The 14,873-nt window shown below is 38.9% G+C and overlaps 1 protein-coding gene across 3 annotated transcripts in view; it reads right to left on the bottom strand.

Annotated features, from left to right (window-relative positions):
* Positions 1-112: 112 nt before the first annotated feature.
* The window catches only part of ZDHHC20 (zDHHC palmitoyltransferase 20), a 73,183-nt gene continuing 58,422 nt past the window's right edge, over positions 113-14,873 (bottom strand). Inside the window, exons 9-13 of one of the 3 annotated variants that reach the window (XR_012327501.1) lie at positions 12,323-12,449; positions 7,937-8,026; positions 6,901-6,945; positions 6,437-6,552; positions 113-3,593 (exon numbers count right to left, since the gene is read on the bottom strand). Coding sequence is in view for 2 of the 3 variants with exons in the window: in XM_019936898.3 (XP_019792457.1) it covers positions 5,014-5,051; positions 6,437-6,552; positions 7,937-8,026; positions 12,323-12,449 (371 nt within the window). In the remaining variant the exon portion in view is untranslated. Of the gene's footprint in view, positions 3,594-4,973; positions 5,052-6,436; positions 6,553-6,900; positions 6,946-7,936; positions 8,027-12,322; positions 12,450-14,873 lie in introns of all 3 variants that reach the window. The other 2 variants (XM_019936898.3, XM_019936899.3) reach the window with 2 other exon arrangements.

A 14,873-nucleotide genomic window follows, 5' to 3' on the forward strand; every position in this document is an offset into this window, starting at 1 on the left:
ACCCGAAGGATCAGCCCCATCGCTTTCCCAAGGCAACACTGTACCTTGCCACACCTGCCAGGTGACTAAAGCAACAGTCATACTCTAACAACAACAGCAGCAACAACAGCTGTTCAAATACAGGACTTTATTTATTTATTAATAAAGTAATCATTATTACGATTTTTGGAAAAAAACAAGTTTTAAAATGTTCAGCCTTCATGTTAATGTAGGTTAGGCCACCCAAAAGGCAAAGCAAAGATAACATTAAGTCATGGTCCAGGGTTACACTTATGAAAAACAAATACAAGATTTACGGGACATGATATGTAAAAACAACCAAAGTAAACTATTTCAAATTTGTTTATATAAAAACATATTAAAGATCACTTTAAAATAGTGTCCACCTTTTCTGTAAATGGGCATAGACTAACCTGCAATCATGTACAAATGTGATAAACTCAACAGCTTTCTGAAGCTTTTAATACAAACACAATTCCTTGCTGCTTTATGCAACTCAACAAAATAATACAAAGTGAAGTCGTTAGAAAAATATGGACCTTGCTGAATCTATCTTGCATTTTTAATTTAAGTTGGAAAATATAGTTCAGATCATAAGAAACACATGAATTTTAGACTTACATATTAGCTGTATCTTATAGAATATGAGATACGGTCTTTATTTTGGCTGAAATGCAAAAATATGGTTAATTTCTCTAACAGATTAGTTAAAAATACTTTCCATTGATAGCAGTGCTAGTCCTAGAACAAAATGTAAGCAAAACATCTGTAAGTCAGTTGTCTTATCAGCGCCCCAAATATGCAGATCCTAACACTGAGCCCTTAAAATGCATCTGCTTTAAAGATGACGGAAGGGAAATCTCACATGACTGAAAATCTGAAAATCCTACAAACAGTCAAAATCTGCTATTAATAGAAATAAATTCAAGTAAACATTGCATATTTGATTTAAGCTAAGTTAACTTATGACACTTTGGATCATAACCACTAAATATGTCAAAGGATTTTAAAAAATCATCCATATGCAAAGATGAAACTATACTATGTAAGCGGTGCAAGTTCAGTGACCACTAAGCTGTAGCTGCTCTTTGGTTTGGCACAGTGACAGTGGTCAGATGCCTCAGGTACTGAATATTCAAGTAAGTTTGTACCCACGTAAAACCAAGTTTCCTGTCTAATTTGTTTTTAATGGCAATGGCAAGACCTGAAATTCAACTTTTATTTTCCTTAAATATTATCACAACTGTTCAAGTGTTTGAAGGAACAAAGACAGTACTAATAAATTTTGACAGGGCTTCATTCTGACCATTTCTCCGCAAAGGTTGGCAGCACTAATCAATCCCAGAGAAATACCAAAGAGTCAGCCTTTCCCTGATTCCCATACCACTTGTAGGCCCTTGCCAACAGTCATTAATACGTACAACTAAACGAAGCCAAATATTTAGAACATGGCAAATGTTGGCCATAAATTAATTAAACCAAAGGTAACTAAATTAAAAGGCTTTAGCTGAAAATTCCTGAAAAGGTGTTTACTAATGCTATTAAGATGATGTTAACATAGTGAAAGAACTGAAAAAGAAACACCACAAAAGCACCCAAATAGGTTAAAGGGAAAAGTAAGTTTCCTCAGTTGTTAGGTGCATGCAAATCCTTTGACCTGAATGTAAAAATACCCACAAGAAGTACCAGGACATTTCTGAAAGCAGTCACTTACGTTTAAACATTTACTATTTCCTTATAATACTCAAACCGCCAAACTGAAGTGGTGTTTCTGGTTGGTAAACTGATATCCCTTAACTCTCATAAGTTTTCTAGAATCAAGATTATTAAGACTACAGTGTTGAAATAAAGGTAGAAACTGTATTACAGTATTCCAAACTATATTTTCAAAGCTAAACTCATTCCTCTAGTTCAAAGGGGGAAAAAATTACTTGCTTTTAACATCTAATATTAATATAGCCCATGGAATTAGACAAATCCTATAAATTATAAACCTGGAATAGTAGGCTATAAAATTTGTGCTACATTAGGAGATTATAGAGCTATCCCTAGTATATTGTTTGGCGTCCAGAAGGAACTCCAAATATACCTGTTGGACGAATGTTAAGTAAGGTATTATGCAAAATTAGAAATTGAAGAATGTTAAAGGTCGTCCAGTCGAAATCATTCTTAACACCCCTCTCCCCAACCCCATTTTATAGACAAGGAAACTATAACATGTTTTTACAGACGCTGGTTAAAACTGATCTCCACCCACCACTGGAAGCAATCAGTCATTTTAGCTTGTGTGTGTCTGACTAAGCAGAGTATAAAGGAGGAGTAACATCTGTATATTGTTTCTCCGCTATAGGACACTATTTTCCTTTAGAATCAATGCAACGATCCCTGTCACTTAGATTGGATTTCAAAAGGAAAAGGGGGATAAGTGTCTAGGCAGAAAGGGGTTGCTGTTAGGAAGTCAGATTTAAAATCCTGCATGTAAGAGTGGAATCCACCTCTCAGAGAATGGAAGCTTTGAATGATACTCAAGTGAGAATTTCCTTCTCGAGAGCAGTGTTATGCTGAACAGTTTGACCCTAGTTCAAATTGTATTTTATGTTGCTGTTTAAGCTATTATAGGATTACTGTAAAAAGTTTCAAAGCAAATTTCAGTCATTACCTAAATTGAAATTTGCAAGTCAGCTCAGCAGCAGGCAGCACTCTGAAAACATACTTTAACAGCTTTCTGTAGCTTGTCTTTCGCTTTATTTTTCTTCCAGCCACTTCTACCCAATCCTACTGTGTCCAGTATTTCTACAGCACACGTAACCTTTGTTTCTCTACCTGTATAAATACCCATGAAAGTTCAACAAGAGTATATTGAGAGCAGAGAGAAACAAAAAAATTTCTTATACTGCCAAATTTTCTTTAAGCCTTGGGCACAACACTGCACATGGTTTAATTAATGCTTAGAACTAAGCCTTCAATGAATTATACAAATATGCTCCATGTTTTAAATGATTAGGTATCTAAATCCTTCTGAGTGTTATTTTATAGCAACAATAAAAAAAATCTTTAGTAAAAATGTTGAAAAGTATAAAACAGTAACTATAAATTAGCAAACACCAAGTTGTTTTTAAAGCAATTATTTTCTTTTTCTTACACAGTACAAGCACTCTCAGCCACCATACTGACCTAGATGTACTTCACTTAAAACAAGTTTTTTACCTTGTGTTTCTGGAGTGAAAATTTATATGGATACTAAGAACTCTAATAATGTAACTCAGGTATCAAAAGAATACATACGCCATGTTAACATGTGACCTGACAGCTCATATTATAGCATATCATAATACGTTATTATGAGTAAATGTTATTTCCAAAGTAAAATTAAGTCACTTTTGTAGCTGTAAGTCAGTGTTGAACAAGTGGGCTCATTTAAGATTAAGGCATCTTCCAGCTCTGGAGCAGTGCTTCTGTGGATCCAACAATCTGTACAAAGGTTTCCTTTTTTAAAAAATATATCTTCATTTATACTTCAATTATTTAATTCCACTGATCATCATCTTGCGTATAAAACTGAAAATATTCAGTCCATAATGTTTTTTATAAACCTATAAAACCGGAAACAATTGAATTATTGATTAAAACTTGATTTTATATTTCTGAAAATAAGATTAAATAGTTCTTTGGGCTAAGGTATAAAGCTGCTAATACAACACAAAAGGAAAGAAATACTTTAATATTACTAATATTCTAATAATAATAAAGGTTCTTAGACGCTGTAAATAAGGGACAGATCACTGACTTTCCCTGAAGCCATTAAGTGAGCATTTTAATAGAGGCAGATCCTTACACTTTTCCCTTAGTGTTAACTTGGGCATAATCTGAGAAGACTGCTATCAGATGTTTATGGGAATTTCAGTGAGGATTCTCAACCACCGCGAGCATCAGCCATTGTTCCGCCTACAGCCTACACTGAGAAGACGCGGTGGGGCTGCCAATGACACGGGATCACCGCCTGCAGCTCCTGCTGCCCTCTGCCTGCCCGGAGCCCCACCGGGGGCTGTTTCTGATGCTCTCTGAGTCTTAGGCTCTGGCTGTGACTTGGACATGGACTCCAGGTCCTTGTAAGGAACTGAATGCTAATGATAAACACCAAGCAAGGAAGCAGATGTCCCCTAGATGAGACTACAGATGAGAACAGAGCAACTGAGGTAATAAAGGTGTGTTGTCTTAAGCTGCTAAGTGTGTGATAATTTGTTAGGTAGCAATAGGTAACCAAGAAACACTACACGTAGGTTTTCAAAACTCTAACAGCTGCGCGTGATGCTGCTGAGCCAGTGAGCTTAGCTTCCGACTTGAATGTGCATACCTGTCTTCTCTGTTTTTAAGCAGCAGGAGAGTTCACTACATCCCTGCATTCAGTCAGTGTTAGCACTGCCCTCACTGCTCCTACTGGCCCATGGGGAAGGGCTTCTATTCCTACTTCAATCAACCTCCTCTGGCTACCGCGCCTCCTCTGGCTACTGCAAAGGCATCACTGACTCATGTACTTGGCTGCAGTAAGCTGCTCTTCTGCTGTATCTTTTACCAAGTAAATAACATCAATGAACCTCTTAAGTCTTTTTTTCAGACTTTAATCTTAGTCACTCTTCTCTGGATCAAATATCTTCAGTAGTGGGCAAAAGTCACCTTTTTTCCTTAAACTAATTAATAAGGTACCGTTCAGTGAAAAGGGTAGTTGTCCATATACCAATCCTAACAATTTTTATTAGTTTCCTCATTAATCTACCAATAAATATCCAGTAAGATCATGCTAGGAGTGGTAAGAAAAATGGGAGTTAGGCAGACGTTACCTTCCAATCTCTCCTGAACTACCTGATTTTGCTGATATAATGGAAAGAGTAAAAAAGACTGAATTGCAAACTGTTTTGAGATTATGACATGCAAATAAACTAATTTTTGGAGAAATTACCTTTATACTGTCTTACCTTGCTCTTATTCAACTGGTTAGTTATGAACAAGTGGTACTCAATTTTCTATTGCCACTGTTACATGGTTATTTGTCCCTGTAAGCACATAATTATATATGACATGACAAAAAAAGAAGTATTAAGTTTCTGGCTAAATGGTAAAATTGATGATTACAGTAAAAGCAAGTATATGTAAGCACTAAATAGGCTTCTGGTGCCAACCATTTGCCTTCCGTTAGAACCCAGAAGGAAGGAAAGCAGTGCTAAAATCTCAAAGTCTGGTTTTATGCTTATTTTTGTAAAAACGTCCATTGGCTCTAAAGATGTTCAGGAGCAATAATTTCAAGTTCACAAATGGATTTTTCCCTTTATTTTATACTGAGGGTCTAATGACCTGAATGAAGATCTTTTTTTAAAAATTTATTTTATTTTATTTATTTATTTTTGGCTGTGCTGGGTCTTTGTTGTGGTGCACGGGCTTCTCACTGCAGTGGCCTCTCTTGTTGCGGAGCACAGGCTCCAGGCACGTGGGCTTGAGTAGTTGTGGCACACGGGCTCAGTAGTTGTGGCTCACGGGCTCCAGAGCACAGGCCCAGCAGCTGCAGCACATGGGCTCTGTTGCTCTGTGGCATGTGGGATCCTCCCGGACCAGGGCTCGAACCTGTGTCCCCTGCATTGGCAGGTGGATTCCTAACCCTTGGGCCACCAGGGAAGTCCCCTGAATGAAGGTCTCAATGAAACTAATTTAAGAGAATTTAAATGCTGCTGAAAGCCAAAATGACAATAACAACAAATCAGAAATCGTGACAGCAAGCTTTCAAGTTTTAGGGTATTTCCTAGAGTTAGTACCAAACCATTTTCCTACAGTGCAAGAAGAATGTTATTACTAGTATTATTAAGAACCACAGATATGTTTTAAGCTATAATGCTAGTGAGTGGCCAGACTATATTATAAACCGAGGCCTGATTCAAAAGCCCACTTGTGTCTTATCAACTGTTGTATAATGTACCACAGTTCATGAAATGATTAAGAGTCATCATGGTTCAAATACATTCAGTGCACTCTTTTTATACTAAGACAAGACAGCCAAAGAGTACAAGGCATTTCAAAATTATTTTCAAATAAGCAAAAGCTATGACCCCCAAATTAACCTTGTTTAAGCATTATCCAGAATATTATGCCGAAAGAATTTTCTACATCTGAGGTGACAAAACACACGGCTGGGTAACAACAAGGAAAAACAAAATTATGAACAGAAAAAAACACAGCAGCAGCCACTACACTTCCTCACTCAACCTTCGCCTCCGTGAAAGCTACCAGTAAACGCTAACGGCCCACGTGTAAGATATTTTATTAAAAAGTTTCAAATATTTTAGTATTTTAAAATAGCACATAATGTATTTTAATTTTTCCACATTTATTAAACCTGGTGATTTTCATTTTAACCAGACAAAGCAATGTTTTCAGATGACGGCATTACCTGATCTGGTAACACCTTCTTCAGATCCATTCTCTAGCCACTGAGATTCACTGTCCAACAAGCGGTTTTTTGATTCACTAAGCGGTTTGATAGGAAAGGGTGGGTTTGAGCCAACACTGAAAGAGGAGCAAATAATTTAGTAAATAGTCTAATGCTCAATTAATAATACTTAATTAATAAGCAGCAAATTAGTATTCCTTCTCCTAAATATGTGAGGGCAACTCATGAGATCTCAGCACTCTGAAAAAGCTCCATCTTCAGGAGAAAATGTGCCCCAACCCCCCGCATTAAATGGCTCTCTAGACCCAAGAACTTGTACTCAGCACTGCCAACGAAAACAATTAGATGAAAGAAAAACAGCTTCAGAGGCCAATCTGAAACATTTTTAACATGTTAATCAAGAGCCGTAAGGTAGCACAAGGACAGGTGAGGATCTATGTCTGTGGCCAGGACAAAAAGATTACCTGTCATTTCCCAAGTTTTCTGCTTTCTACCTCTGCAGTATAGATCTAAGGGGAAAAAATGATTTAGTGATTTAGCGTAGACTTAGTTTTCTAGCTAAGACATCCAGGGAGGGAGGGAATGGAGGAAAAAAAGAAGAAGGAAAAGGGAACTAGTATTGTTGGGGACCCACTATGGGCAGACGCTGTGCTGGGTGCTTTCTACACACCATCGCAATCTTCACGATAACCCCCGAAGGGAGTACAAATCCTCCTCTCATAGAGCTGGCAGCTGAGGCTCAGACAGTTTAAGTAACTTCTTGGAGCTCTGAGGTCCTAGGTTCTAAGGCCTATGTTCTTCCAAAATTAATCCGCTAGCTTGGAATTTATAATCCCTCCTCCCCCACAACTTATTTCTGTAGTCAGTAAGTTTCAAGTGTTTCACTTTGACAGAAGCATCTCTATCTCCTTTAAAATTTCATTTAAAATGAACTATTTCTCTGAATTTATGAATCAGTGTGCTCGCCATACAAACTCTGAGAAAATATCCTCTAAGACGAAGAAGAAAAATTTTGTATTTGTATTTTTGAATCCTCATTAATATCATTTTCACGCTGCAGTTAAAATCTGTTTATCAAAATAAAATGGTGAATAGTACAATGACTAACTTCTTTGAAAATGTAACTGATATAAACCAACATAATCAAATCTTGAAAGAGTCTTCGTTTCTAGGAAGAGGCAGCGCAGGTAGCGTAGCCGTGCTTCCTACCCTGCCAGACGCATCCAGTGACATGAGACTGTCCTGCTTCAACTACTAACAGCAAGCGTTCACTTTATTACTCTCAAAAGTGTTCTGGTTTGAATCATAAAAAAATATGGTTATCCTGAGCATATCAGCTATATCCACATTTTAACCCTCAGTTAAAAAAACTGAATAGAATTTCTCTTTATCTGTGCTGGCTTGCTACGTCACTACTATATTCATCTATGTATCACACACACACACACACACAGTTTGCTCTATAATGAATTCTGAAAAACGTAATGACAAGAAGCGCACCTTCTGGTATTTTCACTGTGGTTTGAAACAGATGCTTGTTCTGGATCCGTCCCCACAAGACGAGTCGGAAAACTGCAGCCATCACCCTGACTGCATAAGAAAAATATCAGTGATAATTTAATCATGTTCAGTTCAATCTAAGTGGTCAATTTAACACCTATTTTCCAGAGGCATGGTATAAAATGATCACAACTTGTCTTTCAGAGAATGATTTCTAAGATTTCTAATTTAGACAGTTATTAGACTCTACTGAGGAAGTAAGTCTTTTTCTTTTATAATTTACATATAGTTAAAAATAGTATCTTCCATGACTATTAAAATGATCATGTCTATTAAAGTTATGATAAACATACATATTCAAATATTTGGGTAACTGACCTGCTTATCACAATCATTTAAAGATATCATAAATGCTCAAACTGAAATTCAAGATGTAAGTTCCACATATTTATTTATTCAACAACGTTCATTAAACGAAAATATACTGGATGTTCTGAGTACCATTTGAAGTGCTAGGGATATACCACTGAACAAAAGAAAAGAAAATCTCTGGCTTCAAGAAGTTCACAACTTAAAAAAAAGTACAGCTATGCCTTCTACATTCTAAAAACATCAAAACTGTGTACCGCAGGGAATTCCATTTCCAGCCAAGATGGATTAAACGGTATATTTGACCTCCTGTTGAACAGTACATACAACAACTCTTTTCAAAACAGGCAGCACAGAACTGTGGTGTCTGAAAGAAGAGAAACCAACCAAGGAGTTGCAGCTTCTGCCAGAACTTGAGCACCAACAGGGGGATGTGCAGAGCAAGGTGGTCTCACTGAATTAAGGTGACAGAGATGGGAGTTTCGAGAAGACGAGGAGGTTTGCTTCTATCGGGCAGAGCTGAGGAAGAGGGATATGTGCAGAGAAAGGGCTACAGAAATCTGCACAGGGTTTTACTTGAGTCTTCTGATGAATACTAAGCCACACATGTGAATCTGGGAAAAGAACAACTGGGGAGTGTGAGCTGAACAATTCAGAGCCTGCCCAGCACTGAAAGACATTTGCACTCGACCTGCCAGAGTAGAGAGACCTCACTGAACATGTGCATACGGCAGAGACCGCAGCAGGCTCTCACCTTTGCTGTAGGACTAAACTGGCCCTAGAGAAAATGCTACTTTACACCCAAGCACAGGTTTCAGCAAGCATCAGGAGGACTAAGCTGAAACAGAAGTCGGCCAAAACAAAATTCAACATCCTTTAAAGGGAGACCAAATTTAAACACTCAGAATTCAAAGTGTCCACCATCCAGTCAAAAATTACCAGCCTAAAAAGCAGGAGAATGTGATCACAACCGGAAGAAAATAAAGTCAACAGAAAAGATTTAGAAATGACCGTGACCACTTGAAACAGAGACGCTAAACCAGTGACTATAAATATGTCCATGAATTAACTGGAGAAAGTGGATATAAAGAGAAACGAAATGTAAGATATAAAAAAGAACCAAATTGAACTTCTGGAGCTGAAAAATAGAATATCTGAAATAAGAAATTCACTGGATGAGCTTAACAGTAGACAATACAGAAGAAAAGATAAGTGAACTCACAGACGTAACAACAGAAACAATCCAATTTGAAGCAAAGAGAAAAAAGATGGAGGGGGAGAAGGGAGGGACAACAGCAATGACCGGTGGGTCACGACATACATTTAAGAGAACTGAAAAGCTAGTGGGGGAAGGGCACAGGAAGAGGGAAGCAGGCAGAAAAAACAATTGAAAATTATTTCAAAATTATTCAGATTGGACTTCCCTGGTGGCACAGTGGTTAAGAATCCTCCTGCCAATGCAGGGGACACAGGTTAGAGCCCTGATCCGGGAAGATCCCACATGCCATGGAGCAACTAAGCCCATGCACCACAACTACTGAGCCTGCGCTCTGGAGCCCGCAAGCCACAACTACTGAGCCCATGTGCCACAACTAGTGAGCCCGTGTGCCACAACTACTGCAAGCCGTGTGCCTAGAGCCTGTGCTCCGCAACAAAGAGAAGCCACTAAATGAGAAGCCCGCACACAGCAACAAAGAGTAGCCCCTGCTCGCTGCAACTAGAGAAGGCCTGCGCACAGCAACGAAGACCCAACGCAGCCAAATGAATAAATAAATAATTCAGATTTGATGAAAACTACAAGTTCATAGATCCAAGAAGCCTAATGAACTCCAAAGAGGATAAACACAAGGCAAACCATACTAAGGAACATCATCATCAGACTACTTAAAACCAGTGATAAAGATAAAATCTTAAAAGTAGCCACAGGGGAAAAAAAGACATAGTAATTTACAAGCATACCTCGTTTTATTGTGTTTCATTTTACTGTGCTTTGCAGATACTGTGATTTTTATAAATTAAAGGTTTGAGGCAACCCTACATTGAGCAAGTCTATCAGTGCCATTTTCCCAGCAGCATTTGCTCACTTTGCGTCTCTGTGTCACATTTTGGCAATTCTCACAATACTTCAAACCCTCCACCAGCAAAAAGATTACGACTTGCTGAAGGCTCAGATAACGATTAGCAGTTTTTAGCAATAAAGTATTTTTAAATCAAAGTATGTACATTGTTTTTTTTAGACATAATGCTATTGAACAATTAACAGTCTATGGTTATAGACTGTTATATGCACTGGGAAACCAAAAAATTCGTATGACTCACTTTACTATGATATTTGCTTTATTGCGGTGGTCTGGAACCAAACCTGCAATAATCTCGAGGTGTGCCTGTACAAACAGTGGAATAAAGATAAGAGAGAGGCTGATTTATTGACACAAACAACACAAGCCAGATGATAATGGAACAACATCTTCAAAGAAGGGGAAAAAAAAAACAAGGACAAAAAACCCAACTGCCAACATTGAAATTTCTGTTTAGAGAAAATAACCTTAAAAAATAATAGTCTATGTTCCAACCAGTCGGAGTGGAAACACCTGAATGTAAGAGACAACAGATAAAGCGCACAGAAGAGACCGGCGCACTTGAAGATGAAACTCAGGAAAAAGACTGAACAGAAGGTGAGCAGCCACCAGTGAGCCGTGGCGGAGCCTCCTGAGGAGCCACAGACGTGTAACTGGCGTCCCTGCAGGGACAAGGCGAGGGAGGCGGCAGAAGAAATACTTAAAAGTACTTTCCAAATCTGATGAAAGTTTAAAAATTACAGATCCAAGGAGCTCAACAATCCTAAGCACGAGAATCATGAAGAAAACGACACCAGGCATGTCATAATCACATTGCAAGAAACTAGTGATAAACAAAATCTTAAAAGCAGCCAGAGAAAAATGTCATATTACACAAATAATAATAAACATAATATCCACAAACTTCTCATCAGAAACAATGCAAGCAGCACCTACAATTCCACAATTCTACAACCAAGCAAAACGTCTTTCAAAAATGGAGGCAAGGGCTTCCCTGGTGGCACAGTGGTTGAGAGTCCACCTGCCGATGCAGGGGACACGGGTTTGTGCCCCGGTCCAGGAAGATCCCACATGCCGTGGAGCGGCTGGGCCCATGAGCCATGGCCGCTGAGCCTGCGCGTCCGGAGCCTGTGCTCCGCAACGGGAGAGGCCACAACAGTGAGAGGCCCGTGTACCAAAAAAAAAAAAAAAATGAAGGCAATTGGGAATTCCCTGGCCGTCCAGTGGTTAGGACTTTGAACTTTCACTGCTGGGGCCTGGTTCAAGCTCTGGTCAGGGAACTAAGATCCCATGTGGCATGGCCAAAAAAAAAAAAAAAAAAAAGAAAGAATGCAAATATGTCATTTTCAGACAAAATAACAAGCAATACAGTTCCTTGTTAAGGGAAAAAAGGAAAAAACCCACAACACTTACAAATATGGTACTTGAATTTCAAATACTTTTTCCTTCTCTATAATGACTTTTGGTATATACATGGCCTAGGATGGCTGAGAATTTGAGAGAAAAGGAACTTATGAATCATCTTGAGCATATATTCTCATTTAAATTTAAATGCAGGTAAAAACTGCATTATGTGTTGGGTCTTCTTTGATTTAAGACACAACAGAATACATAACCTGTACTGGCAATCTTTGAAGATATGGCTAATAAATATAAATTCTTATGATTCTTTACTTCACAAACTCATTTTCATTTTGAAAGAAAAAGAGTGATTCTTATTTTCTATGAATCATCTTTTTTTTCTCATTCAAATATATGCCTCAACTCTCCTTCACCCTTATAAAAAACATGACAAATAAAATACTTCATGTAATCAAGATATTCTGAGTTTTCATTCTTAAGGCTCATAATGTCATAATATACTGTATTCTCTGAATCATTTAATCAGAGAGACAATCACAGGTTCCATAATTCCTGAGACGTGCATTTTATAAACTACCTTGAAAATATTGGAAGTAGCCAATATTTCTTTTCATCACCAAAGACTTGTCTCCAATTTTTACTGCATCCAAGCGAGAAACCGTTTCCATCAGGTCCATATGAAAATGTGGGTGCACGGAATGATTCTGTTACAGATATATATTACAAAAAAGAAGAGTTAACCTATTCGAAAATTATAGGAGGGAAGGAAAGTACCAATTTTTTTTCTTTTTAAACTCTTTTGGGAAAAAATATAACCTCTTGAATATTTCATCACCCTTATAAAATGAAAATGTCAAAATAATTATGTGATATTAAGGAAGATCGACTGAAGAATGTTCAATACACCGTAGCCTTTTCCTTTCTTTTTTTTTTTTAAAGATATTCTATCTCTTGCAACTTCACTCATTCATTATGTATCAACTTCCTACTACGTGCCTATGGCAAAGCATCAGGTTTTGGGATCCCAAGGTAAAGCAGATGAAATTCTGACCAGAGAACCCAGTCTAACAAACGTCTATCAGAATGACAGTGTGATAGAGACACAGGCGGGGTGGCGGCCAAGGAAGGGGAAATATGCAGGAGGTGACGCCTGAGCTCGATCCTGGGCTGTGAATAATAACAAGTGAGGAAGCTGATGGGGGCCAGAACCTAGGATCTCTGTTTAAAGAAAGAATGCATTGCGGAATGTTTTATAAGCTATGGATAAGAAGGAGCCAGGGAGAGCCGGATTGGGAAAGGTTGATGACACAGAAAAGTGAAGTAAAAACTGATGGAAGAAAGTTCTAGAAGAAATGGGATGGCCTTTAGAAAAGTTCTAAAGATTAGATAGATACCAGATAGAGACAGATACCAGAAAAGACATCGTGTCCGCAGAAGTTAGAAAGAGGGTGACAGTGATGGGTTTGAAAGTAGGAATGTTTGTGTGAGGTTATAAAGGTGAGACGATAAGAATTTACTTGTGGCAACTTCTAATTTTTCTATGAAGCGTTCACAAAATAGGTAAGGAAAATAGGGAGGATGATGAAAGTCTGGAATACCTATTGTGGGTAATAAGGTGGCAAACCTGATCAGAAACACATGACATTACTGCCAAATAGAGCTGAGGGTCTAAGTGAGGTCTGAGGCTTTGAATCTGTAGTTGTGACCACCTCTGTGGGAGCGAGACGGCCTTCACCAGCTCTCTCCAGCCCCATCGCACTGGGAGAAGAACGCATCGCTGGAATAACCTGGGTCAGGGGCTGGCAAAGGCGTTATGGGAGAAGAGGCACTTAGGGGCGTGTGTAATGCGAGGGTGCTGCTGGGAGCTTGGGGGCATTTATTATAGGATCTAGAATGGAAAAGGGTGAGAAACAAAACCAGAAGGAAAAGGAACGTGGGAGAAAAGTGGTGGAGTGTGGAGGACTCAGTAAGCTAAAAAGGGCGCGCACTGGAACACGGAAAGGGAAAACTGAACAGATAAAGACTGTGGTCAGAGAATGGAAACTTCAAGGTGAAAATGTGAGGCCTCTTCAGTTTCAAGTGATGAAAGGTTCAGTGTTTGGGTACAGGAATGACTGGCTATCAGGATCAAAGAGACCAACCAGCCTTTCTGGGGTGACAGCGGCAGTTTGAATGTATTAATAGAAACTCTGTAACATGAGAAATGATTCAAGGTAGGGCGGTGACAGCTATGAGGAAGGTACAAGTGATGCCCCAAAGGACATCTGGAAGCAGCAGTGGAGAGCTGGGTAACACCAGGGTGTGTGGGGAGTGGTGTGTTAGGGGAAGGTTTTTCAAAGTGTGGGTTTAAACATCTGAATAGGCTGTAAAATCAATTCAGTGCTTTGAAACCAGCATTTCTTTTTAAAGAACTGGAACAGAAAATATTAGAGTATTTTGGACAGAGTAGACATTAATGATGTTTTACGAAGATTCTGCTTTTTCTACTTACATAATTTTATAAATGTGTGTGCATGCACTAGGTAGTGATATAAAATGATGCATTTCTTACCGGAGTCACTGGTAAAAACGTTTGAAAAAGATTGTTTTTAAAAGAACAATGTGTTTCCCAGGAAGCACTCACCTCTCAGACACCTACAGGGTTTGGGTGGGAAACAAATGAAGCAGGGTGGGAACCGAGGCCAATTAAATGCTCGTGGCCACCGAAGCAGTCAGCCACTACTGAGCTCCTACCGAATGACACCAGGTGGGAAAAGAGGGCCACCAGAGCCGTCAGTTTTGAAAAGAAGAAATCTCCTTTTCTGTGAGAAATCTCTCAGTGTCCAGCTGCTTGGGAGGTCTGAAGAGCTAGGCTTTGCATGTGGGCTGCCTTCTGTGACCTCGGGTTAAAGGTGAAGAGATGACAGGATATTCTGTGACGATGATAAATTAATTGACATGAGGAAGCTTATTCACATGGGAAGGGATGAAAGCATGGGAAGTGGAGGAGAAGCAACAGCAGAGTGAGCTGGGAAAGGCGGGGCACCGCACCCTTACCCTGGAAGCCGTCATATTTTACAGGACTCCAAAGACACGAGATTAAAGTGATCCAAATAAAAAAGTACCTAAGAATCTCCCTACAGCGTCTG

This window comes from Tursiops truncatus, chromosome 18, assembly GCF_011762595.2.
Source record: "Tursiops truncatus isolate mTurTru1 chromosome 18, mTurTru1.mat.Y, whole genome shotgun sequence".
Classification (NCBI taxonomy): domain Eukaryota; kingdom Metazoa; phylum Chordata; class Mammalia; order Artiodactyla; family Delphinidae; genus Tursiops; species Tursiops truncatus.